The sequence below is a fragment of the Notechis scutatus genome, chromosome 8 (genome assembly GCF_049901735.1).
Source record: "Notechis scutatus isolate UNSWTSFEM ecotype Mainland chromosome 8, rNotScu1.2, whole genome shotgun sequence".
NCBI classification, from domain to species: domain Eukaryota; kingdom Metazoa; phylum Chordata; class Lepidosauria; order Squamata; family Elapidae; genus Notechis; species Notechis scutatus.
The window spans coordinates 11,483,704-11,508,099 of NC_142016.1; the positions used below are offsets into that span (position 1 = coordinate 11,483,704).

General features: G+C 40.0%; 1 protein-coding gene across 7 annotated transcripts in view; it reads left to right on the forward strand.

The window, feature by feature from the left end:
- RPS6KA1 (ribosomal protein S6 kinase A1) overlaps positions 1 to 12,542 on the forward strand; it is a 102,194-nt gene extending 89,652 nt beyond the window's left edge. For all 7 annotated transcript variants that reach the window (XM_026676053.2, XM_087970649.1, XM_026676056.2 and 4 more), the window contains 8 exons: positions 709 to 834; positions 1,574 to 1,663; positions 3,546 to 3,704; positions 4,537 to 4,698; positions 6,201 to 6,277; positions 8,387 to 8,504; positions 9,710 to 9,847; positions 11,486 to 12,542. In XM_026676053.2, coding sequence (XP_026531838.1) covers positions 709 to 834; positions 1,574 to 1,663; positions 3,546 to 3,704; positions 4,537 to 4,698; positions 6,201 to 6,277; positions 8,387 to 8,504; positions 9,710 to 9,847; positions 11,486 to 11,608 — 993 coding nt within the window. In that variant the 3' untranslated portion in view covers positions 11,609 to 12,542. The remainder of the gene's footprint in view (positions 1 to 708; positions 835 to 1,573; positions 1,664 to 3,545; positions 3,705 to 4,536; positions 4,699 to 6,200; positions 6,278 to 8,386; positions 8,505 to 9,709; positions 9,848 to 11,485) is intronic.
- Positions 12,543 to 24,396: the final 11,854 nt, after the last annotated feature.

Consider the following 24,396-nt stretch of genomic DNA (forward strand, 5'->3'; position numbering starts at 1 on the left):
GCCAATTTATGTTTCTGTCAAAGATGATTTGTATGTATTCTATGAAATATGTGAATGTCAACACATTTTTTGCATTTGTTGAATCTAACCTGCTCCAGAACTGCTATTTGTGCTATGGTGTTTAGTGCCAATTTAGATTAGTGAGGAGGGGAATTTTAATTAGGAACTAATTCTGCAACAATTATATATATGAAAATAGCACCCAGGTAGTCCTTGACTTATAACTACAATCGGGGCCAGGATCTCTATTGTTAAAACAAGGCAGTTGTTAAGTGAGTCACACCCAATTTTATGATCTTTTCCTCACAGCTAAGCAAATCCCTGCAGTTGTTAAGTGAATCAGTTGGTTGTTAAGTGCATCCAACTTCCCCCATTGACTTTGCCTGCTGGCAGAAAGCTGGGAAGGTTGCAAATAGTGATCATGTGATTTCCCCCCAGGACATTGCAATCATATCTATTGCCAAGCAACCAAATTCTGATTGCATGATTGTTGGGATGCTGCAACCGTTTAAGTGTGAGGACTATTATAAGTAACTTCTTCAGTGCTTTTGTAACACAGAACAGTCACTGAATGAACGGTTGTAACTTAAGGACTACCTATATATACAACCTTACCTGAATTTCTCCACCTTGGTTCAGCTTCAGCAAAACAGAGACTGTGTGTGTAGTCTAGCAAACTTGATTTTTCCTTATTGCCTTTCCTTGTAGCAACTGCATGGGAAGAATCTCCAGTTTAATGATGGTTACTTGGTTAAAGAAGCCATCGGTGTGGGCTCTTATTCGGTATGCAAGCGGTGTATTCACAAGGCAACCAGCACAGAATACGCAGTCAAGGTCAGAGTTTCCTCTTTCTTCAAGCCCGAGAAAGGTGAAATCCTTTAAAATCCCACTCTTCATTTTAAAGAGATGCTTCCTTGTGGATATTAATGCAGGAGAGCAAAGTGGGGTTTTTTACGCAAGGAAGTCTTAGCCTCTCGTATCACTGAATTTGGGTGTTCAAACTGTATTTGCCAATCTCGGGTGTGAATCGATGTAACGCTGGGGTTGAATGAGCAGAAAAGCCCCTGATTTCACATCTCACCACTGCCATTTGCTGACCGTACAGGCACCTTGGGTGGGATTGTAGGTCATAATGTGTGTGTGTAGTTGTGTAAACGATGTTTTACACTCTTGCATCACACATCAGACTGTCCTACCCATATTAAAAAAAGGTTATTTAAAAATGTATATTGTAGAGATTCTTAGAACTTTATTCTTTTATTCAGCATTTGTTGTTATTTTTATGGATGGTGATTTTTATATTGATGATGATGATTTATGCTGCTTAATTTTATAAATTAAGCCTTTTTTTTGTTTAATATTTATTTTATAGCATGTTTTAATTGCTTTGTACATGACTCAAGACTATTGGATAGGCTAGAGGTACAGTGAATAATTAAGTAATAAAACCTTGCAGGATTATTAGAGAGATTGCAATTAAATATGTCATGTTTTCAACTTTTAAATATAATCTGTCCCCCACCAAGTAGTAAGTAGTAGTAAGTTGTTGTAAGACAGCATATACTTCTTGCAGATTATTGACAAGAGTAAGCGAGATCCCTCCGAGGAAATTGAGATACTCCTACGGTACGGACAGCATCCAAACATCATCACACTGAAGGACGTGAGTGTCATAGCAAAATAGAGCTTATCAACAGACTATGCTTGTGAGGGAAAAGCAGTTGTTCATTCATGACTCGGGCAGGACAGTAGATCAGAATATTTGTGCAGGCAGTCCTCGCTTAACAACTGTTTGTTCAGCAATTGTTCAAAATTACAACAGTGCTGAATAAAGCACTTGTGTCCCAGGCCTGAAGTTATGACCGTTGCAGTGCCCCTCCAGTTACATGATTGCGATCTGAATGCTTGGCAGCTGGTTTGCACTTACGGTGAACTGCCAAGCACCCTGTGATCATGGGATCACCATTTGTATCTTCCCTGCTGGCTTCCCCAGGAAACCAGTGGGGAAGCTGGCAGGGAAATTGCCTGCCACGAGGACTCCCTCTTCTAAAAATATATATATATCCCAAAATCCACGCAGGATTTTCCAGTCACAGAGGATTTACAATTCCAGAGCAGGGAGGCATCGTAGTAAGGTAAGGAGTGTGGGGTGCCTTGGGGTAGGGGAAGCCTGGCATAGGCCATATATGAGTTTCTTTCCACTCAGGGTCTGAAAAATTCTACTTGGATTTCAGCAGGGAGGATTTTCAATTCCTGAATGGAGAAACACTTGTGCATGGCCTACACTGGACACCTCAGGCATCCTCTTAAGGCATCCCATGCTCCTTACCTGAGACTCCCATCTATTTAATGACCCATGAGATTTCTTAACGAACAACCAGGAGTACTAAGATTGCAGTCATTCAGCAAAGCAATCACATGATGTCTCACTTAGTAACTGCTTCACTCAATGACCAAGATTCTAATTTCAAGTGTGGTTGTTAGGTGAATTACCTATAGTTCATTGGTGAAAAGTGCAACCCTTGTAGACAAACATCCCTTTGCTCTCTTTCTCACTCCCAGATTAGATCTGCTCACAGTTATGATCAGGGGTGGGATTCTACCAGTTCGCACCTATTCGCTAGAACCGGTTGTTAACATTCTAAGCAATTTGGAGAATCGGTTGTTAGAAGAAATTACTGGCCTAATCCTGTAAGGAAGGCAGGAAGGAAACATTCTGGTGTTGCTTACAGAAACTGCCTCTCCATTAACCCTTATTACATTATTGGCAGGATTAGACTTCCTGTCTCAGGAACTTCTCTGGAGTTTTTTTCCTCCTTTGCTGGTACTTTGCTTGTGTGGAGTGACCATTCAAAGTTACAGTGGCACTGAAAAAAGTGACTTATGACCATTTTTCACACTTATGACTGTTGCAGCATCCCCACAGTCATGAAAGGCCAGGCGAGTGATATTGAGTTGGCCACGCCCAGCCAATAACATGACCACCAAGCCACACCCACAAACTAAGCCACGCCCACAGAACCGGTGGTTAAAAAATTTGAATCCCACCCCTGGTTATGATGGCCTTGCAGGATTTGTAAAAGACACAGACATTTTGAGGCTGTATTGAGAGGCAGTTCTGAATTCCTTCCTGGTGCCAGAGCAGGCTCTCCTTTTTACAGAGGGTGTTTGTTGAAGTAAAATACAAGAAAAAACAAGCAGAGGTTACAGTGAAAGAGTTGACCCTATGTATTTGGTGCCCTAAAAAGCTGTAATCCACCAGATTTCTGCTGGCATGCATGTCAATTCTGATTCAGCATAATATTGCTAGAGAGAGAGACACACACACAAGCCCCTGCTTCAGAGCTCAGACATCATACACAACAATTCCATGGTTGTCAAGATGCTGTTTCTGTATTTTAGAAATCTTTATCCCTGTGCAGAACTGCATCCTGTGCAATTTCCGGGCCTCAAGTTGTATGTAGAGTATATGAAGCTGGGAGACGGTTTGGGGAAACAAGTTAAATCATTTTTCTCAGACCTGCTCAGAAATATCCATTTGGCAGGTATACGATGATGGCAAACATGTTTACCTGGTGACTGAACTAATGAGAGGTGGGGAGCTGCTAGACAGGATTCTCAAGCAGAAGTGTTTTTCAGAAAGAGAAGCAAGCTCCGTCCTGCACACGATCTGCAAGACCGTGGAATATCTTCACTCCCAAGGGGTGAGTAGAAGATGCTGGCAAGGATCCCCCCCCGCTTCCCTGGGCTGCCCTACCCTTTGTGTCATGGTATATGGTCATAACATCAAAATGGTTGTTTTTTATGCATGTCAAAACTTTTATGTGCATTGCATATTTTGATTTGTTCTGCAAATAAAAATCACCTGTGTTGAAGCAAAAACCAATGTCAAAACTAGGAAAAGTCAGGGTAAATCCAATAGAGTCGGGGTTCTTTTTTTAAAATTAGAATGAAGAAAAGTATCATCAGAGTGTGGAAGAAGTACAAGGTAAACGTCAGAGGAGATTCATCAGGAGGGATAGACATCAAGTCTTTTGCAGGCGTTAGTACCCGACTGGTGATGCTGTATTGAATTTGAAGGCAGTCACATACTTGCCCGAATTAAAGTAAAACAATGGCTTCTGCTTTGTCTTGGCTATAAGTTCAATTGTCACATGAGATTTGACAATTATATACAAACAATTATATACAAACCAGGCCCAGGGGTTATTTTTCTCTGGTGGTAGCAAATCTCTAGAACGTCTTTATGGTGAAAATCTGCGGGTTCAGCCTCAGGTTGATTGTAGTCTCCATTACATCATTATTTTAGCAATCCTTTTCTATCAATGTATTGTGACTTCTGTTTTATTGCATCTTTTTTTCTATGTTTTCTGCTAACTTTTTTGTCATCCTTATTAGGGGCTCTGTAACCCAAAAGCAGAACAGAAATACACTGCAGTTGTAGGATCAGAATGAAGCTTAACATCTGGAACATCTGTAAATTGGAAGGAAGCAGTCGCAAGCTCATGACCTGCAATTTCCACTTTTGCTTTGCAGGTGGTCCATAGAGACTTGAAACCTAGCAACATCCTCTACGTAGATGAGTCCAGCAACCCTGAATGTATTCGTATTTGTGACTTTGGGTTTGCCAAGCAACTGAGGGCAGACAATGGGCTCCTCATGACTCCTTGCTATACTGCCAACTTTGTTGCTCCAGAGGTAAGCAGTTCATAAACCTAAGTTTGTTGGGGTCAAATTCTCAAGGAAAACATACTTGTTCTATTATTCATTTTAGGAAGGTCTCTCTAATCACTCTCTCCACCCAGCTGAGCTAAATTAAAGACCTGATTGATATGCTTTGTGCCTACAAATATTTGTAGGATAATGTGCTACAATGGAATCAAGCGCAAACGTTGTTTGAACACTTGCTGTCTGTCCCCAAACTGAAAATAAAGCCTACTTTTGCTCTTAGCTGAAAGCCCTGAGTTATGTTCCTCCTGCGGATTTTCCCCAGATCATCATATTAGCATGTTTGGGTTGGGGATAAAGGCCAACGTAGAAACTGGATCTTTTCTCCTCTCATTGTTTCTAACTGCATCTGAATTTTTGTAACTATCCCAAATTCTCATGGCTTCCTTTCTTGCGCTTTCATGGTGTCATCTAGGTAAGAAAGCCAGAATATACCTGGAATTCCAAATGCTACCTTTGTTTTATCTGAAAGGCCTGGCGGACTCTTGAAGTAGTCTTGGCCCCCATCAAGCAGGCTCCTTCCAGATTGTTTGGGAGGATTACACCATGATCATTCTGTACTTAGGGGATGTAGTCCCTATCTCCTGAGAAGAGTTGATAGGAGAATGTTGAAAGGGGAGATGTAATGTTAGGAGGCATGAACAGGATGTTCTGCAGTCGCAAGGAGGGTCTTTTTTGTATGGAGTGAAGCATCTCCCATTTTGTCCTAGGAAAAAAACAGGAATCTTTGGTGTTGCAAGCTGAATTCATCGGGAACAGAGTTCCCCAACCTTTCTGGTTTTGTGGCCCGGCGGGGTGGGTGAGAGAGGGAATGGTTCCATGGAAGCAGGCAAGTGTGTGCACGCAGCTCTATTTGTGTGAGCGGTGGGTACACCACTGACACAATTGAGCGTGCACGAGCTTGCCTGCTATTTCTGCAACCTGAGTGGCTCAAAGGCGGGTAGTGGGCTGCGGTCTGGAGATTGGGGATCCCTGTTCTGGAAGATCCACCATAGGGAAGGTTGCGTATAGAGACTGTTGTCTTCCCTGCTTAGAAACTATTCATAGATAAGATGGCTAATTAGACCAGTTGCTTTTTTTGTAACTACACAGTATTTGAAACATCTTTGGTTAATAGCACAGCCAATGGCTGTAAATTAGTGGAATTGACTTTTTCTTAAACGACATAAACAGGAAATGGAAAGAGGGTAAGAAAAGGTAAAGAAGACCAACAAGTACTGATCATCTTAACAGGATGTTCAGGAGCAATAAGAGAGGAGAAACTCAAAACTGAGCTACTTCATGGTTTTTCTGCATTTTTATAATTGCTGGAGATGTCACCCATGCCTCTTTTATTTCTTCTCCATTTTTCAGAGTCAAGAAAATCAGCAGAGAGCACCATCAGCTTCCCTGTTTTCCCTTTTCGTCAATGTTTTCTCCCATTCTTCTTTCAGTTGATAATTATGCCTCCATGTTTTCTTGTTCTAATTTAGGTTTTAAAACGCCAAGGCTACGATGAGGCCTGTGATATTTGGAGCTTAGGAATTCTTCTCTACACAATGCTAGCAGGGTAAGATGGATGTATTGGGGTTGCTGGGAGAACAAAAATTGTGACTGTATTTCTTTATTAAATTTTCATTCCACCCACTCTCCTTCCAAAAAATGCTTGGAGAGATAGGTGATCCTCTGCCTCTCCTTTTTATCTCACAGTTCTGTGAGACAGGATAGGGCGAGACAATTCAATTGAATTAAGCCATCATGTGGCTTAGTTTTGGTTTAATCTTTTTTGTGAACCTAGCCATTATGGTTTCTTCATTATGTGTCACGGTCTTATGCACAATGTGAATGCTGCAACTCGTGCTTAGGAAAGAGTGTATGAACACAAGTAATAGGTATGATGACTAACTTGAGATTGCTTGGTGAATCTTCTGTTTGAGCAAGACATTAGAATCTGTCTCCTCTTTGGCTGCATTCTTAACTGGTGACATGATAGAAGGCTTCTGGTTTGAGAGGCTGTCACAAAGAAAAGGGGGGCAACTTATTCTCCAAAGCACCTGAGGGCAAGACAAGAAGTAGTGGTTGGAAATGAATCAAAGAGAGATTCAACCTAGATCTAAGGAGAAATTTCCTCACAGAAAGAATCAGTGGAACGGCTTGTCTTCAGAAGCTGTGGGTTCTCCATACCTAGAGGTTTTTAAGAAGAGATTGGATAGCAATCTGTCCAGAAAGGGTTGGAGTTTCTTGCTTGACAGGAAGTTGGTCATGAAGATCTCCAAGATCCCTTCCAATCCTGGTATTCTGTATTTTGCCCTGTTATTGGCAACTTCGCTATTATTAACCATGGTTTCTTTTCAGTTTGTTTTGTTGAGTATTTCAGAATTTCTGGGTTCACATCACTTGTAGGTAGCAATCATGAGTCACAAGACACATTAATAGTTGGGAGGGTTGGCTTAACTCGTTATGGGGACTAACTTATACAAAATTGAGTTTACTCAACATGTTAAGCCTTTCTCTCCCATCAGTGAGTAAAAAATTGATTTAGTTGGAATTGTAATCACCCTATCCCAATTAAGAATTTTATTTTTTTTTGTTCTGCTTAGGGTAGGCATTTGAAGCCCCTCTATGCTCTTTGGGCAAGATTTTCCATAAATTAGCTATCAATAAAATCTAGCAGGCTCATTATAACATTGCTTAAAAATTAGGAAATGCTTGTACATTTCCAAGCCGCTACAGGCATTTATTAGCAATTGCTGTTATACTGGAGAACGGAAACAAACCTGAAGGTCAGGCCAGCCAATTCTTTGCCCCACAGCAAATCTTCCATTCCCAACCAATCATTAACAGACCAGACCGTATGATTCCGCTCCATAATAGGGCACTGTGACTTATTACACGCTCATAATTATAATGAATTATGAAATCTCTCAGTTCAAAGTCTGTCTCCGTTTGTCTCCTGAGAATCCCGGCTTCTGCTGAGCCGAAGTAGTGGATCTTTGTTATTTTAAAAATAACCAAACCTTACAGTGAAAATAATGTGTACTTAAATCTCTACCAGGAGTTGAATGGGTTTTCTGCAAATTGGATGCTGTTGAGATGGGGGCGACAAATCTCATTCCTCTGCAGGCCCCTCCCTGTCTTCTCTACTCATGTGTACTCTCACCCCATGCTTTAGATCAGGGGTGTCAAACTCAAGGCCCACAGGCCAGATCCGGCCCACAGGGAAACAACAAAGGACTGGCCTGCAGTGCCACTTCCAGGAAAAAAGGGAGCTGGGGGGGGGCTCCTGCAGCCCTTTGCCAGCAAAAGCGCAGCACAAGGGGGCTGCACGTGGAGCCCCCATGCCCCGCTTTTGGTCACAATGGCCTCCTGTAGTCTTCTGCCAGTGAAAACAGGGTGCAGGGGGGGGGGAGGAAGATTATGATGAGAGTGAGTGAGGGTCTTAGGGAAGTTTCTGCATTAGCACTTGGCCCCCGTGTCACGGTCACTATGGCCACCCCCACCCCCAGCCACCCCCACCCCTTCGAGGTCAAACACAATCCTGTTGCAGTCCTCAATGAAATTGAGTTTGACACCCCTGGGTTTAGATGTTGTCTTCATCTCTTCCATCTGACATTATGGTATTGCATGTATTTAAATATGTGGTTATTGTCATTCTCCCTGCCCCTTGTGCCTTTTTCAGGTATACTCCGTTTGCAAATGGGCCCAGTGATACCCCTGAAGAGATCCTTGTTCGGATAGGCGGTGGAAGGTTTTCCCTCAAAGGAGGAAATTGGAACACTGTTTCTGATGCAGCCAAAGTAAGGTTTAGCGTCTTAAGCTCAGGCAGTGATAAAGCAGTTGCCAGCTTGAGTCATAAAACCCGAGAGTCCCTTGGCTTGGCGCTAGGGCTTATCTAGTCCACTTTCATTTCGTCCAGTGGCTGACCAGGTGCTTCTAGGAGAGCCCTCACACCTTCCTGTCCATGTTCCTCATGAGGAGCATTGATTCTGGAGAGTAATTCTGATATGGTTAAGTTATGAATTCTGAGTTTGGGGTCATGGTTATGAGTTTTTCATAACCTCATCATCCAGGAATGCTAAAATTGCCCAATTTAGCAGCCTTTACTTACTCTTGTGGTAACCAATCCCATAAGTTAAATTATGCTCTGCCATAACAAAATAAGTTGTTTATCTGTCTTAATTCTCTCATAATTCAGTATCATTGAATGAATCTAAGTTTGGGAGAGGGCAAAGGTTTTTTTTTTAAATCTTCTGGCCTACTTTTTACACACTATGTATCATTTTATGTAGCTGTGTTGTTTACCCCCAAATTCATATAGTCACTCACTTTCTTTTTGAGACAGAAAACCATTGGCTCCATTGAGATAATATGGACTGAAGCTATTCCTCCTAGACCTAGAACAATTGATTCAGCTCCCCGATTTGCCAGTACATGAAAGCAAATGAGCTGGTCATTTCTTTAGGAATTCTTTCTAAAGGCCTAACAGCTGCTCCAAAGTTTGCCTGGGCTGATCTTCTTTCTTTCTTTTTTTGGCAAATGAAAAAAAGAAAATCAAAATTATTATTGTGGTCCAACTGGAGTGAGCATCACTGTGGTCAGATTTGTGGGATGGAGGCATATTTATTCTTTTTCTCCTTTTTCCATCCCCTTGTGGTGAAGGTGGAAGATGCAAAATAAAAAGGAGTGCATAGTAAAACACTATTTTTGCAGGTCTTCCTTGATTCAGAAGCAGGGAGAATCATCAGTCCGTTAACTCTGAGCTGACCAGCAATTAATAGCTGTAATAGCTCTGGAATTTCATTGTGTCTAAAGCCAACTCCTCTGATTTAATTTACGAATTTAGTCTTGGCTAACTAGGCATTGTTGTTCCCAGATATGTGACACACCTGGAAGTAAATTTCAAATTAACCAAGAAGCAGCACTGTCTCCTTCATTGTAGCCAAGAAACTGGCAAGGGGAAAAATGATATTCAGCCGCTATGTTTTCTGAATACTTACTGCAGGATTTAGTATCCAAGATGCTCCATGTTGATCCGCATCAGCGTTTGACTGCCATACAGGTACTCCAACACCCGTGGATAACCCAGAAGGACAAGTTGCCTCAGAGCCAATTAAGTCATCAGGATGTACAGCTTGTAAAGGTATGAAAAGATTTGCATACTGGTACTTCCTGCCATATTCTGTCATACAGCCCTAGTTTTCTCTTAGTATCTTTGGGTCAGTGAGGAAAAAGAGGAACATGGGAGAGAGAGGCTGGCACAACTCAGATTACATGTGGGAAATCCATGTTCTATTTGTGGCATCTCATGTTTGAAAAGCAGGGGGGGAAAAAACAAGTGCTGCCAAAGCAGACAATAGTAGTCTGGCTGAAGAAGTCCTTTGAAATTGGCACTTCTGTGTTCCTACACCCTACTTGATAGTACTTTAAAAAATAATTAAAGCACTAAACTCATCAGGATAGGAATAGCAAGTCTAGCTCTCTCCCCATCCTATGTATGTGCATGTACCTGATGGAAACCCTTAGGAAATCATTCTTCGGATATTCTAAGCTGCTTCAGATTGTTTAGGTTAAAACTTCCACATACAGCTTTTGCTAGGGGAAACATTTCCCAATTGGCAAAATCTGCAGCTTCTAGCAGGAAAAACACCAGTCAGAGAGAGAGAGAAGGAATTCTAGTCTGTAAATGGAAGGTGCAGAGAGCCTGTTTGATGTACTAGTTAAAGTTTTCAGGGCTAGACCTGCCTTAGGAACAAAGCCAGCTGGTTGGCCTTGTACCAGTCAAACACGCAGCCATAGGCAGGAAGCAGTGGCAAATCTCTTTGGAAAACCTTGTCAAGAAAACTGCAGTGACTTGTCCAGGCAGTTGCTAGAGTTAATATTAGCTTGAAATCATTAAAATAAAAAGGCTGCACTCCTTTCAGGAACTCTAGCCATTACATTTCTTTTAAGGCTGTTTCATACAGTAAATGGTTCTTCTACCCCAAATTCATTCACCAGGGAAACTGCAGTTAATTGTGACTCCCAGAGAAGTGGACTTCATTGTTCCATGGAGGTCTACAAACATTCTGTCTCCATTCTTGTTTTTACCAGTATTTGCCTGAAGAAACAAACACATAAGTGATCGTTGCTTTCTTTCAAGACCTTGATTTGTTCCCTTAAGCAGGGTTAAATTGCTCCGTCTCAGTTGAGGCTTAGCGCTAGTAAAATTGTTCATCTTGGGCAACGAGATTTCCATGGATAATGAAACAGATAAAGATAACCTTTTTAATAAGAGCCTTGGAACTAGGAAAGGCAAGTCTATCAGTTGTCCCTATCATCATTGGTCGTTGAGGTGAGCCCTTGAAGTTGGGAGCACACTTTGGAGTGATATATTAAATCCCCAAACCGGAGAATGTGTAAATGAATTAATAACAGAATAACAAGAGTTGGACCTTGGAGTTCTTCTAGTCCAACCCCCCACCCCACTGGCTCAAGCAAGAAACCCTACCATTTCAGACAAATGGTTGTCAATCTCTTCTGGTGTTGGAGCATTCACAACTTCTGGAGGCAAATCGTTCCAGTGATTAATTGCTCTGTCAGGAAATTTCTCCTAGGTTGGAATGAAAATGCTATGTCTCCAAACAGCATGGCCAGATGGGATAGTGAATAGTTTAGTGCTTTGAGGGCTTAAAGAGATCAGCAAATAATCAGTTTTTTGTAGTGATGTCAACCCTGGTGGCTATGCATCTTATACATGCCTGTCTCTTAAGCAAACTCCTGTGGCTCATCTCTCTTCCAGGGTGCCATGGCTGCCACATACTCTGCACTGAACAACTCAAAGCCAAGTCCCCAACTGAAGCCTATCGAAGCCTCTTTTTTGGCACAGAGGCGGGTTAAGAAGCTCCCATCTACCACTCTGTGATATGGGAATACAGGGTAATTCTCCACCACCCCAAGTCGTGACTCTGCACAAACTCCCCTGGTATTTCCAGGGGCCCAGGAAAGTGTCACTCCACCAAGAAGTCCATCAGGGCCAAGTGCCTTCAGAAAGATTAGCTCTTGTTCTCCTCATGGATATCTTTTGTTGTTGTTGTGATGTGTTGCTCTTAAATGAACAGAGAGTCTACAGTTAAAAAGGAATCTATGTAGATGTAGGTAAGATGAACATGCAATAATCTTCCTGCGAAAAACCTCTACCTGCAAATGGCCATGCCTTAGACCAGTTGATAACTCAGCAACTCAAACCTGATAACAGCTGAAAGTGTGCTTTCACTGCTTCTCTCATCAAGATCACTCCAGTGGAGATGTTCTTGTTTTGTTTTTTTAAAAAGGGCCCCTCTGTACAGACACACACTTTTTACATGATTTGTGAGTTCTCGTGTGCACAAGCTTGAACTTCCCGCTCCTTATCATCCACACCAGGTGGCCGTTACTCAAGATGGTTTTGAACAACTCTGACTCATCTCTTCCCTCTTTCCCTTTTCAACATCATGTGATTGAAGACAACTCCATCCGACTGGTTGGAATTATATATACTTTTTCTAAATCTTCAAATCCTGTGGACTCTTGAAATCTATGCCAGATTGTATCTAGCTTTTAAACGTGTAATGAGCCTGCAAGAAAATGCTTTTTTCAATGGTGAAGATATCCCGATTTTCTAGATGGAGAAAGGGGAGAGGGTTTCTGTTTGTTTGTTTGTTTGTTTGTTTTAAACTCTGCCAAACAGCACAATCCAGCACCTCCATGATGCTGTGCAACCAAAAAAGTCTTTGTTGCTCTTTTCCTTTTTTAATTTAACTGATTGTGTAGCTGGTTACTCAGGGTTTCTGTCTGAATTTTGAAATAAATCATATCATGCAGCTTGAAGTTACTTTACTGACTAACCTTGCATTTCCCTGTCTGGATGGTTATCTATGCTATTGGGGTCTTTATATTAATATACTATTTTATGTACATGGTCATATTCTTATGATTTCCATTTATGATCCCTGTGTATCATGTGTCAATTGTAAATCACACTGCTTAATAACAATTCAATAGAAAATGAAGCATGTCCCAATTTTTTTCCCCCAACATGGCCCAAACTAGAAAAGATAAAGAAATATGCTTTGTTTGTGTGGCTGTCTAATTTGCTTATAAATGGGATAAAATATATGGATCTTTGGTTATTCGGGTTTTCTCCCGCGTAAGATTGGAAGTATCTAGCAAGCGTTTCGATGAAGTCTCATTCATCATCTTCAGGCTTCTGTCTTCAGCTCTGTGCTTCTCAGAGTGATGTGAGCTTGCAGCTGCTTCTTCCTTTTAACTGCTGGTGGGGGTGTGACTTGATTGGGTGGGGGCTTGGCTGTGTTCTGATTGGGTGGGGGTGTGTCCCACCAGCAGTTAAAAGGAAGAAGCAGCTGCAAGCTCACATCACTCTGAGAAGCACAGAGCTGAAGACAGAAGCCTGAAGATGATGAATGAGACTTCAAACGTTGCCTAGATACTTCCAATCTTACGCGGGAGAAAACCCAATAACCAAAGATCCACATACAAATACCCGTGAGAACCTCAGAAAACATATATGTATATACACATATACACATACTGTATTGATGGTGGCAGATGAGATTCTGCCGAAACGTTGCTACAACTTTAAAAGCACAACTATAATGACGTGGGAAAATACCCCAACAAAGCTGAATACCATATATACACACACACACACACATATATATATATATATATATACACATATATATTTACATATATTTACATATACATACATACCATACATACATATATATGTGAAAAAAGAGACAGACATCCAAATCTCTGGAACTAAAATTTATATTGTTCACTAAGCTTTTGTTAGCCTCTGCTAACATCATAATGTAAAACAACCATTAAGGAGATATGTGATTTTATACAACATTAACCAATGGCTGTTGTGCGCATGACTTTGACAGCATTCTCTCTAGTTCCTTCCCTCATCTCAATGGACTTCCGTCTTAAAGGCCCCTTTGGTTTGTCCACTAGATTCATTTGTTGCGTTGCTTGTGAGGGGAAGCAGTCTCTGCTCTTGCAGGATCTTTCTTGGTGCCTCAATGCTTGGTAGGCTGGTAGCAGTTCAGTGTGTCTATTTATGGAGTTGTTGGAAAACCAGGCTTCCTTCAGTAAGCGTCCCCCTTTGGTTGCATCACGGGCAACAACTTCAGCCTCTTGAAAATTAAATATGTGATTAATGCCCAACGAAAGGCAACTAATCATGAGAAGCTAGCCTTCCTTCATAACTGCATTCGAAATGGCTTACCACCAAAATCACTGCAGAAAAGACCCGTATGGTAGATACACCAGAGAGCCATGCAGCGGTTCGCCAGTTTCAGTCCAGAATGTTATACGCAATGATCAATGACTGCCACAGACAAATCAGGGCACAAATGGTAAGAACCAAACAATGCCAAGCACAATGTCGGGTGACATTAACAGACACCCACTTTAAGGCTCTTGATTGTACAATATCCCAAGTGGTACGAGAGACATGCCTGCAAAAAACCATCATACTCAGACGAAAAACAGAGACACTGCGGTCCTTGAGGGCCCGCCAGATGAAAAAACATTGGTGAACAACCTATCCTCTAAAGTACTCACTGACACACAGGTCTGGGTTCTACAACATGATGCCAATTTAAATTTAACTGATACCAAACCGGTTGATTTTGCTGCAGCCCTCGAGTCAATGATTTCTTGACTAGAGGTATTGAAGAGGTGAAAACTTCCATCAGACAACAACTGATAGGATTCCTTACCAGCCGTAAGCAGAGCGTCACTTTATCAAAATCTGAAACGTTGGCCCTCCAGGAATTGAGAAAAGACAATTCCATCATTATACTGCCAGCTGATAAGGGCAGGGCAACAGTAGTCATGGACAGAACGGATTATAATAAGGTCTATGACCTCCTTAATGACAGGAATACCTATCGACTCCTGGATAAGGATCCCATGACATCTTTCAAGAACCAAATTAACAAGATAGCTGATAAACTCAACAGACAGGGAAAAGTGGATGAAGAGGATCTAAAAATGATTCGACTAAAAGACTCAGCCATAGCACGATTCTATGGATTACCAAAAAGATCCTGCGCCCCATTGTCTCCCTTTGTGGCATTCCTACATTTGGTTTAGCCAAATGTTTATATGGACAGCTACAACATCTGATCAAAGGCACCACTACCAGCGTAAAGTCTTCTACCGACTTTCTACAACGGAGGGAGTGGAGGTTGGGGAGGAGGAAACAATGGTGTCATTTGATGTTGTATCACTGTTTAGGTCCATCCCCAAGGTGTTAGCGATCATAACTATAAAAGAACTATTATTGGAGAAAGTGTCATGGAACCCCAAATCCCCTAGCACAAACGATCTCCTCCTCCTGTTGAATTTCAGCCTTAGAACTTATTTTACATTTAACCACCATATGTACAAACAGATAAAAGGTACACCTATGGGATCTCCGATCTCGGGAGTGATCGCAGAGGCAGTCCTCCAGAAATTAGAATATGAAACAATGAAAATATACAAGCCCAAGTTTTGGGCAAGTTATGTCGACGACACGTTTGTCATTATTAAACAGCAAGATAAGACCAGATTCATGAAAATCCTCAATTCCATATACCCAGACATTCAATTCACGATGGAAGAGGCCAATAATACACTGGCCTTCTTGGATGTATTAGTCAGCCGTAACCCAGACAGGAGTCTTGACACAGGTGTACATCAAAAAATCACAAGCACAAGCCACATTTTGTACAATGAAAGTAATCATCCCACCGCACACAAAATCAGTTGTATTTGGGCGCTGTTCAATAGAATAGATACCCATTGTAGCACACTGACAGCCAAAGCCAAAGAGCAGGCATACCTCTATCAAGTCTGTAAGCTCAATGGTTGTTCTATGGACTTTATCCAAAGATGTATTACCCCCAGAGCCTGACAACCTATTGAAGGTGCTAGTGAAACATCTATGTGGAGGGTGCTCCCATATATACAGGGGTATCTGAAACTGCTGCACACATTCTCTTGCCACATGAGGCGCACAAACCAGATCAAATGTTGAGAATGAGAGTAATGCGCCAAAAGAAACATTACCCAAAGAACAGGCATCTTCGGTGGTTTACCATATCAACTGCAGTAACTGCAACCAACTATGTAGGAGAAACGGCCAAGCGACAACAGACCAGAGTACACAAACATGAATTGGCTGTCTGGCGCAAACAGCAGCGCTCCCAGATCTGGACACATATGAAGGAACACAATCACATATTTAATTTTCAACAGGCCAAAGTTGTTGCCTGTGATGCAACCAAAGGGGGACGCTTACTGAAGGAAGCCTGGTTTTCCAACAACTCCATTAATAGACACATTGAACTGCTACCAGCCTACCAAGCACTGAGGCACCAAGAAAGATCCTGCAAGAAGAGCAGAGGCTGCTTCCCCTCACAAGCAAAGCAACAAATGAATCTAGTGGACAAACCAAAGGGGCCTTTAAGACGGAAGTCCATTGAGATGAGGGAAGGAACTAGAGAGAATGCTGTCAAAGTCATGCACACAACGGCCATTGGTTAATGTTATATAAAGGCACATATCTCCTTCATGGTTATTTTATACTCTGATGATGTTAGCTGTTCTGACCCACACCCTTTTTCAACAAATCAAACACAATTCAAAAGGAACAAAAACCTTGTAATGCTTTTACAAAATAATTAGCTGTGATAAGCACAAGCCTTGCCAAACTGTGCGAGACTTGCCAAAAGATAACAGACAAGAAATAATTTGCAAGACAAAAATGTTCAAATACAAATTCAGGATACTGGAATGTCCATGAGGCTGGAGTTTCAAATGCCTTTGCCTTCTGCAAAGTATGTTCATTCACAACTGGCTTTTATCTTCTTGAAGGAGGGGCCATTACCTTGCAGTCCGAGTCGCCCATGCTGTTGCAGCTGCTCTTTCCTCCGAGCAATCCTGCATGCACGTGCACTTGGCACAGGCTCTTTGGGAACCTCATCACTCCTGCCAGCCCCCACAATCTCTGAAGGCAGCAGTCCACTCCCTAATGGTCCTGGTCCCTCATCTGAGTCCTCGCTCTTCTCAGCCGTCCGCACCTGCTGCCGGCTAACCACAACATTAGCAGAGGCTAACGAAAGCTTAGTGAACAATATAAATTTTTAGTTCCAGAGATCGGGATGTCTGTCTCTTTTTTCCACAGTTTTACCTGGAACTCGTAGTTTTAGAATAGTTTTTAACATATATATAAAAACATTGGCTGGAAAGTTGTGGCAAAAATAGCTTCCTTTCTCCATATATATGTGTGTGTGTATGTGAGTATGTACGTACGTACGTACGTACATACATACATACATACATACATACATATATTTCCAGCCAATGTTTTTTCCACTCTGGCTGGAACAATGACTGAAGTTTGCTTTCTCATTTGTGTTGATATTTAATGTAAAAGCAAATCTCATCCCTTGTTTTATAAGATAATAGAAGAATAATATCATATGATAATGGGATAGATGTGATGAACAAGAACTGCCCAATTAGATTTACTAATCATGTGCATTTTTTTTCTTTAGGAAATAAAGATATTGGTTTTTATTTGGCAGGAGGGAAGTTATCAGCCACAGCTGTCTTGTCACCATTGATTTTTAAATGGAACTAGACAACCTATGCCCCCATGGGTCATTCCTTTCAGAGATATTTCCTTAACAGATTCCTCATTGCCTTCAACAATAACAAAACTTCTAATGTACTGTCTTCACTGGAAAATCTGGGATACAGTCAGAGGTGTATCTGCCTTGAAAGTAGCTCATGCTGAACTGTATAGCACAGTCAAACATCAACACAGGATGTTTTATGACATATTGTGTCATAAATTGCTTCATGATCGTTATAACATAAAATGTTTTATCAAATTTGCCAAATTTCAACTCCAGGGGAATCGTGGGTCTCAGATTTTGGGTGCCTTCTATAAATTGGCACATTTGAAATACCTTGGTTCAAAAATAAAATTGCCCCATGAGGCGCTGGTTTCAGTTATCAGTTACAGGAGCCAACATTTTAGCAGTACAGAGATTGTTTCTGCCTTATCTACTTTTACTGAATACTCTGCTGTTGCTGTTAACACTATTTTTTCTATCCCTCCTGTCTTTCTCTATCCATCTGTTTAGCTTTCTTCATTCTGGATTTGGTGATATAGGTTTACCATAATATGAACATAAGTTTGGAGTAGGGAATATTGAGGAAAGCTTGCTGATCCTCCCCAGTTTATTATCACTAGGAAAGCACATACCCTGATTGCGGTGGGGTGACAGCTAAAACTTTATAACGTGGCAGTGTATCCTACTTCTCCCTCAAATAACCCACCTAATGGGACAGAGCACATTTTACACAGAAATGGAAAATATGGTATGTAATATAAATAGACTTCAGTGACTATTTGGAAAAGCCCCTTTTACATAATACTCTATTTGTATTATGTAAGAGGGGCTTTTCTGAATAGTTGCTGAAGACTTTGATAAACGGAATCCAGCAATAATTTTCCCTTGAAAAACATTTCCCTGTATAATAGTCATCAATGGCTTAACTGATGTTTAAGTTTTTCAAGTATGCAATAATGCTGACTTGTTTTGATGTCAACTGTAAGCATTTGGGTGGCTGATTTAACTCTTACTAAATTGGGGGATTCTTGCTAGTTGATCTACCCCAGTCTTTATGGACAGAGTTTCCAGCAGTACAAAGAAATCATGGAAAACATTAAAGCAGATGAATCAAGAGATTTTACTTCTTGTTTATCTGGGATATTTCAAGATATGAGGAACAGTTGAATGTTTAAGCCTTGGGTGCAGAAAATCAAAGGGAAAAATGCTACTAAATTTCCAAATGGCTGACACAGGAAATTGTTTTCCCTTTCCTCCATAAACAAGGCATGGAAATTGTTGGAAAGCAGAATACAGGTAAGTATAAAAGAAATTTCTAAAAATTGCTTAACAGTAGATTAATTAATCTGACTTTGGAGATTCTGCAATGGAAATAGAGATTAGAGGACCATCATCTGAATGTAGTTAACATTCTTCATTTGAAGATTTGCACTGGGCGGATGATTGGACCATACACTCTTTAATTTCCTGCCAAACTGATGATTCTTTCATGTAATAATTTTGGGTATTCAACATGCGCAACTCATGGAAACCATGCAGCTTCTGAAGTCTTTTTGCCAATTCCATAGCACACAATCCTAATAAACTCCAATAATAACAAAGCTTTTATGACATTTTAATAGGGAGAACTCAATGGGGAAGTGTAAACTACTTCCATTTAGGAAAAAAGAAGCATAGCTGATAAGTCTACGGCTTAGGGTCTGGCCACTAGGAATGCATGACTGCTTAGGAGCAGGACAGGTAGGAATTAAACAGCACTGTGCAAAAGAGAAAAACTTATTTTGCAAATGAACTGAAACAACTACCATACAACAGTGATTTTCTTAATTCTGGAGTCTTATTTTGTCAAAACTGGATGCCTTTGGCTGTGCTGGCATGGAATTCTGGTAGCTGTAGTCCAATATAACTGGAGGTATTGAAATAATAGTCATTTTATATTCCATGCCTCACATTTTACTGGCATTGCCACCTAAAAAAGAATTGCCCATTTTTATGCCTGTCTTGAAAACATTTTTATAATAAATGCTACTATTCAAATTCAGAATGATCTGTTTTTAGAGTTTGCTCTCTTGACAGGTGTTTTCTGTTTGCAAACAACATTTGTTATGTGGCTTACAGTTACTTCAAATTGTTGTACATCTGCTTGAGTTAGATATTCTTGTGTTTGATGGGATATAAAATTTTATTTGAGAACACATCAGTGTTTCCACAAGCAGAGAAACTTTCCTCGTATCTCAGTGGGATTACACTGAACTATTACAACAAAAATGTGTAGATGGGACTCTAGTATGCTAATTGAACTCCATATTATATATTATTATTTTCATTCTTTTAAGTCCAAAAAATTGGGAAATGGGCTGATAAAATACACTAAATGACAGGTCCATAGATTAACCCATAACATAAAAATTAAAATGTGCTCATTTACACATTTACTCAAAATCTAATAATTGACTAAATGATTGCTACTTTAGTCAGAACCTGTTAATTGGCTACATGTTTCCCATTCTTGTACCATTACTTTGGGATACTTCCTTGAGGTTGCAGAAGATGCTAACCTGATGGATTTGCTATTCAAATTTAAAATATACTTAGGCTAAGAAAATGATGATTCTTGATCTATTTTAGGATAAAGAACCAATAAAGAATGAAAAACTTCTGACATACTAAGTGCTAATATATAAGCCAATAATGAGAAAATCCTATATTAGTTTCATATTAAAGATTATTAAATATTGACAAGTAGTTTGGACACGCCAGAAAGTCTATACTAGCCAGTATTTTAATTCTTTCAATTACCCAGTTGTATTTTGGATGTTTTGGTCTTTCAGGCTGCACAGATAGCCTTGTCTATGAAACTTCTTGACAATCTTACTGTATTATAAAATACATTGCAAATAAACTGGTGGTGTGGGTGAGTATTTACAATTGTTACAAAGTGATTCAATAGTAACAGTACCTCTACCTTTTCTGTATCAATATTTCCTCTTGGCTTTCCATTTCTTTCCATCAGGACACCTGCTCCCATTCTCTATTCCATCAATCCAGTGGTTTACTTGCTCAATTGTATCAATTAGAAATTTCGGTGCTCTTTTGCTGAAATGAAATGGCTTTCCTCCATTGTTAGAATTGGAATGCTAACTGTGGATGAGTTATTCTCTAGATTTTTGTTAGTTTGCAAATTAAAAAAAAACAGTTTCCATGGAACTAATGACAGGCAGTGCTGTTTGGAAAATACAATGTTAAATATTTTTATACCTTTTAAATTTTATGAGTTTTTCAAGTCCAGGTACATAAAAATATGTCTGTTGTTGTGACCTTGTTACTCTCTCTTTAGCTTAAAATATAGCAAGGAAATAGATTTTCAGTTAATATTCTTTCTGTGCCTTGTATTTACTCATTTATTTCCCCTTGAGTCTGTTTTCAAGGTAGGATGATGTATTACAATAATTACAATGGCAGTTTAGAACATGGATTATTACATCCAAGAAATTTTCTCCAAATATAGACCTAACTAGAACTCACCCAAAATGGTTTAAAAACACTCCATATTACAGAAGTTGTTTAGAGCTCTGACTTGTTAAACCTAACTACTACCAAGATTTAAACGCACCCCTAACTGGTCACCCACCTGGCACCAAGAAACCACTTAATAGCGCCTTCATGTTTTTTGAATTGAGCTTTAGTTTGGTAGGCCTCATCCAAAGATCTACCATAAGATTTCCAGCAGCACCACCTGTAAATTAGGATAAGCAACACACTATAAGGCAGTCACTTTCCTAGCATAGATTACGGTTCCAGTATACCATTGATACTTGACAGTTCCCTTTTGGGAGCCAAGAGATTCTGCTTAACAGTTTTGGGAAGCCTGGAGGAGCAGAGTAAGCAAGGAAATGATACAACTTATTTGAGGATGGCTTTTATTTTGTAGATGGAAGTCCTTAGTCTTTAAAACATATAAGATTCTCATAGTTTTCAAGCATTTCCTATCTCATCAATTTGCAACAGTTACCAAAGGCATAGCGCAGGACTGTAATACTGATTTGAAGAGCCTCAAGTTGATTATCCCTGTACTAACAGGTCAAGTAGAATGGTCAGTGTTGCATCTTTCTTTCTTTCCCCAGTAATAAGTTTTCCCAGCGGGCAAACAAAATTAAATGAAGAGAATCAAATCCACTACCATATTAAGCACTTTGCTTAAGAAAGGGGGCTTGCCACTGATTTATAATTAATAAATTTTGCTAGGTTCCACTATGTTCCCAGCATGGCTGTTCTCTTTGAAAAGATTGGACTGCTCCCTCTTAAATAGAAATGTTTTGATCTTCTGGTCTCAAGCACTGGTCTTCTCAAAATCAGATGTTAATCATCAGAAGCAAGGATCAGGTGGGAATCTGATGTACTTTGTAGTCATTCCCAGCCCCCCCCCCCCAATTAAAGTTAATCCAATAAATTAGGACCAGTTAGACCTCTAGATAATTCCCAGAGTCTGAACAATATCAAATGCAGAATTAAAGTCACAACAAATATAATTGTATCTTCAAAATTTCATACAAAGTTGGCTTTCTAAAAAGAATGGTGGATTGAAGATGGCTCTGCAAAAAGAAGAGCTGATATTTGTGCTAAGAACAGGCAGCCAACAAAATAGATTAGCTCCTTCAAACCTCTTTGGACAAAGACAGGATGTGAGATCACCAAGCTGTGCTCCATACAGTGGTTTCTCATGAGTAGACTACAAAGTTGTGATTTGTGGAGGATGGAAGAACCAGGAGCGAAGAAATATATGCCTTTAAAAAGTACATTAAGTTCGTATTTCCCTTGCTAATTATGTTCTGCTATTGCCTATTGTTTAAGTTAGACACCTTCAAAACGACAAGGCTAGAAACACCAGTGAGTGACTTCAATCTTGTATATAAGAAAATGAAGATTTATCTTTATAATGTTTAAGAATTTAAAACAAACAGCAAAAAGCAAGACAAGATTTTGGCTATAGAAAGTTTTAAACGGATTAGGGGCTCAGAAAATATTGAAATATTGGATTTTGAATATTAAACTTTGAAATTAATTTTATAGAATAAGTGAATTTTGCAACAAAAGAAAACCTCTTAATATTGGAGACGTTATGTCTCACCTGTGCAAACGAGGTGAGAAGTCCAAATTCCCAACTGAAAACAGACAAGCAAGCAAGTCCAGAAATTACAGGGTTAAATTCCTTAAGCTGATAAGGTTCTTGGCAGTCTCACACAAGCTGTCTGCCAAGTCCGACAATAAAGCAAGAATATAAATCACAAGCCGTCTCCCAGCACACAGGATACTTGAAGCTTCTCTCACTAAATTAACACGTTGTCCCGAACAAGTTCTCAGAGCGAACACACCCACTTTTATTCCCTGTGGGGTGTGTCAGTCCCTCATCTCAGTCTCTGATTCGTCCTTTCTTTCTATGTTGCAACTTACACTTTTGCCTGCGCCGTTGCCTCGCATCAAGCCAGCATTCCTCAGCTTGATCCTCAGTCAGAGGCTCTGATATGCTCTCCTGATTATCTGCCGACACCTGAGGCACAATCAGGGAGGAAGGTCCTGCCGAGGAGGAAAGTCCTGGGGAGGAAGGCAATTCCAAATCCTCTAACAAAGCAGGCTCAAACCTCAGAGCCACAACAGAGACATAACGACAAAACAATTTATAATGGCATTCAGAGATATTTTTAAAGAACTGCATTGGGACTTCAAATCAATATAGTTAGCCATGTTGTGTCTTCTTGAGAAAAATGTTCCCAGAAGAAGATGCAAATAGACAACGAAGTCTTATCTGAGAATGAAAAAAAGACTTAAGAAGGAATTAAAAATTACAATCCCAGTGAGCAATTGGAATAAATGTTTTTGCTGGATTTACAAAAGAGGTTGTTCAAACAAAGAAATTCAAAACATGGATCAACAACTATCTGAATGAAAAGAACAAGATTTTTTATGCCAAAAGGAGCACAATGTCAGTTTATTTGATCAGGGTTAAAATGGAACATGTTTTTTTTGTATACTGTAGCTCCTTATGGATTTGCTAATATGTGGACTGGAAAAATGAATACTAGAACTATTTTATGCCCCTAAATATGGATTTGATTATAGATGAGATATGGAATGTTTCTTTGAAAGGGATATGGTGTTATTTGGGGTGGTTCTTTTCAGATTGGAGAAATGTATATTAAATTTGTTTACAGTTAACATTTTAAGCCTTTTTCCTTACAGTAACTTTATATATTCTAATCTGTCAGCACTTAAATTGACTTGTATCTAATTGTCTTTTCACTTAAGGTGCGTTAACGACCATTTGTTCCTCTTTCTCATGTTAAACTTTAGTCTTTTCTTCACAATAGGATAAAGGGACTGCTTTATGGCTTTTAAATGTGAATCTCCTTACAAAGTTGAGATGTGGAGTGTTGAGTTTAATATATGTTAATTAATTATACTATTTTAGAGCTGTGTTTGGACTTTTGCTGGATTAGAAAGGGCATTATTTATTGGATGTTCCTAGAGTTAAGAGATGAACAATGGGGTGAAGAGTTTTATATCTGTTAAATACCAGGTGAAGAGATAGTAAAATTGATTATAGCTATCAATGAGGGTGAAATTTGCTTTCTTAGGTTTTTTTCCCCCCCTCTTCTTCCTTTTCCTGCACCTTATTCCCCACACCACACACACACACACACAGAGTGAGTGAGAGGAGACCAGAGTGCTGCTGCATGGCAGGGTGAGCTCCTGTCATTCGCTCCGCCTACTGATGAGAAGGGGCAGGGAGCTCCGTGGGCATCCCCTGGCAACGATGACGTCACTAATCCTTTCAGCCCGGAAGTGTCTTTAACAATGCTTCCAACACGAACAGGATGGGAAAAGTTCTATTAAAACTATTTAAAAAAAACAAAATTTCATACAAAATTTTTCCAGATATCACTGAGAAAACATTAGCCATTAGTATAATTATTCTTGAATAGAATAAGATAATTTTACTTCTCTCTCACAGCAA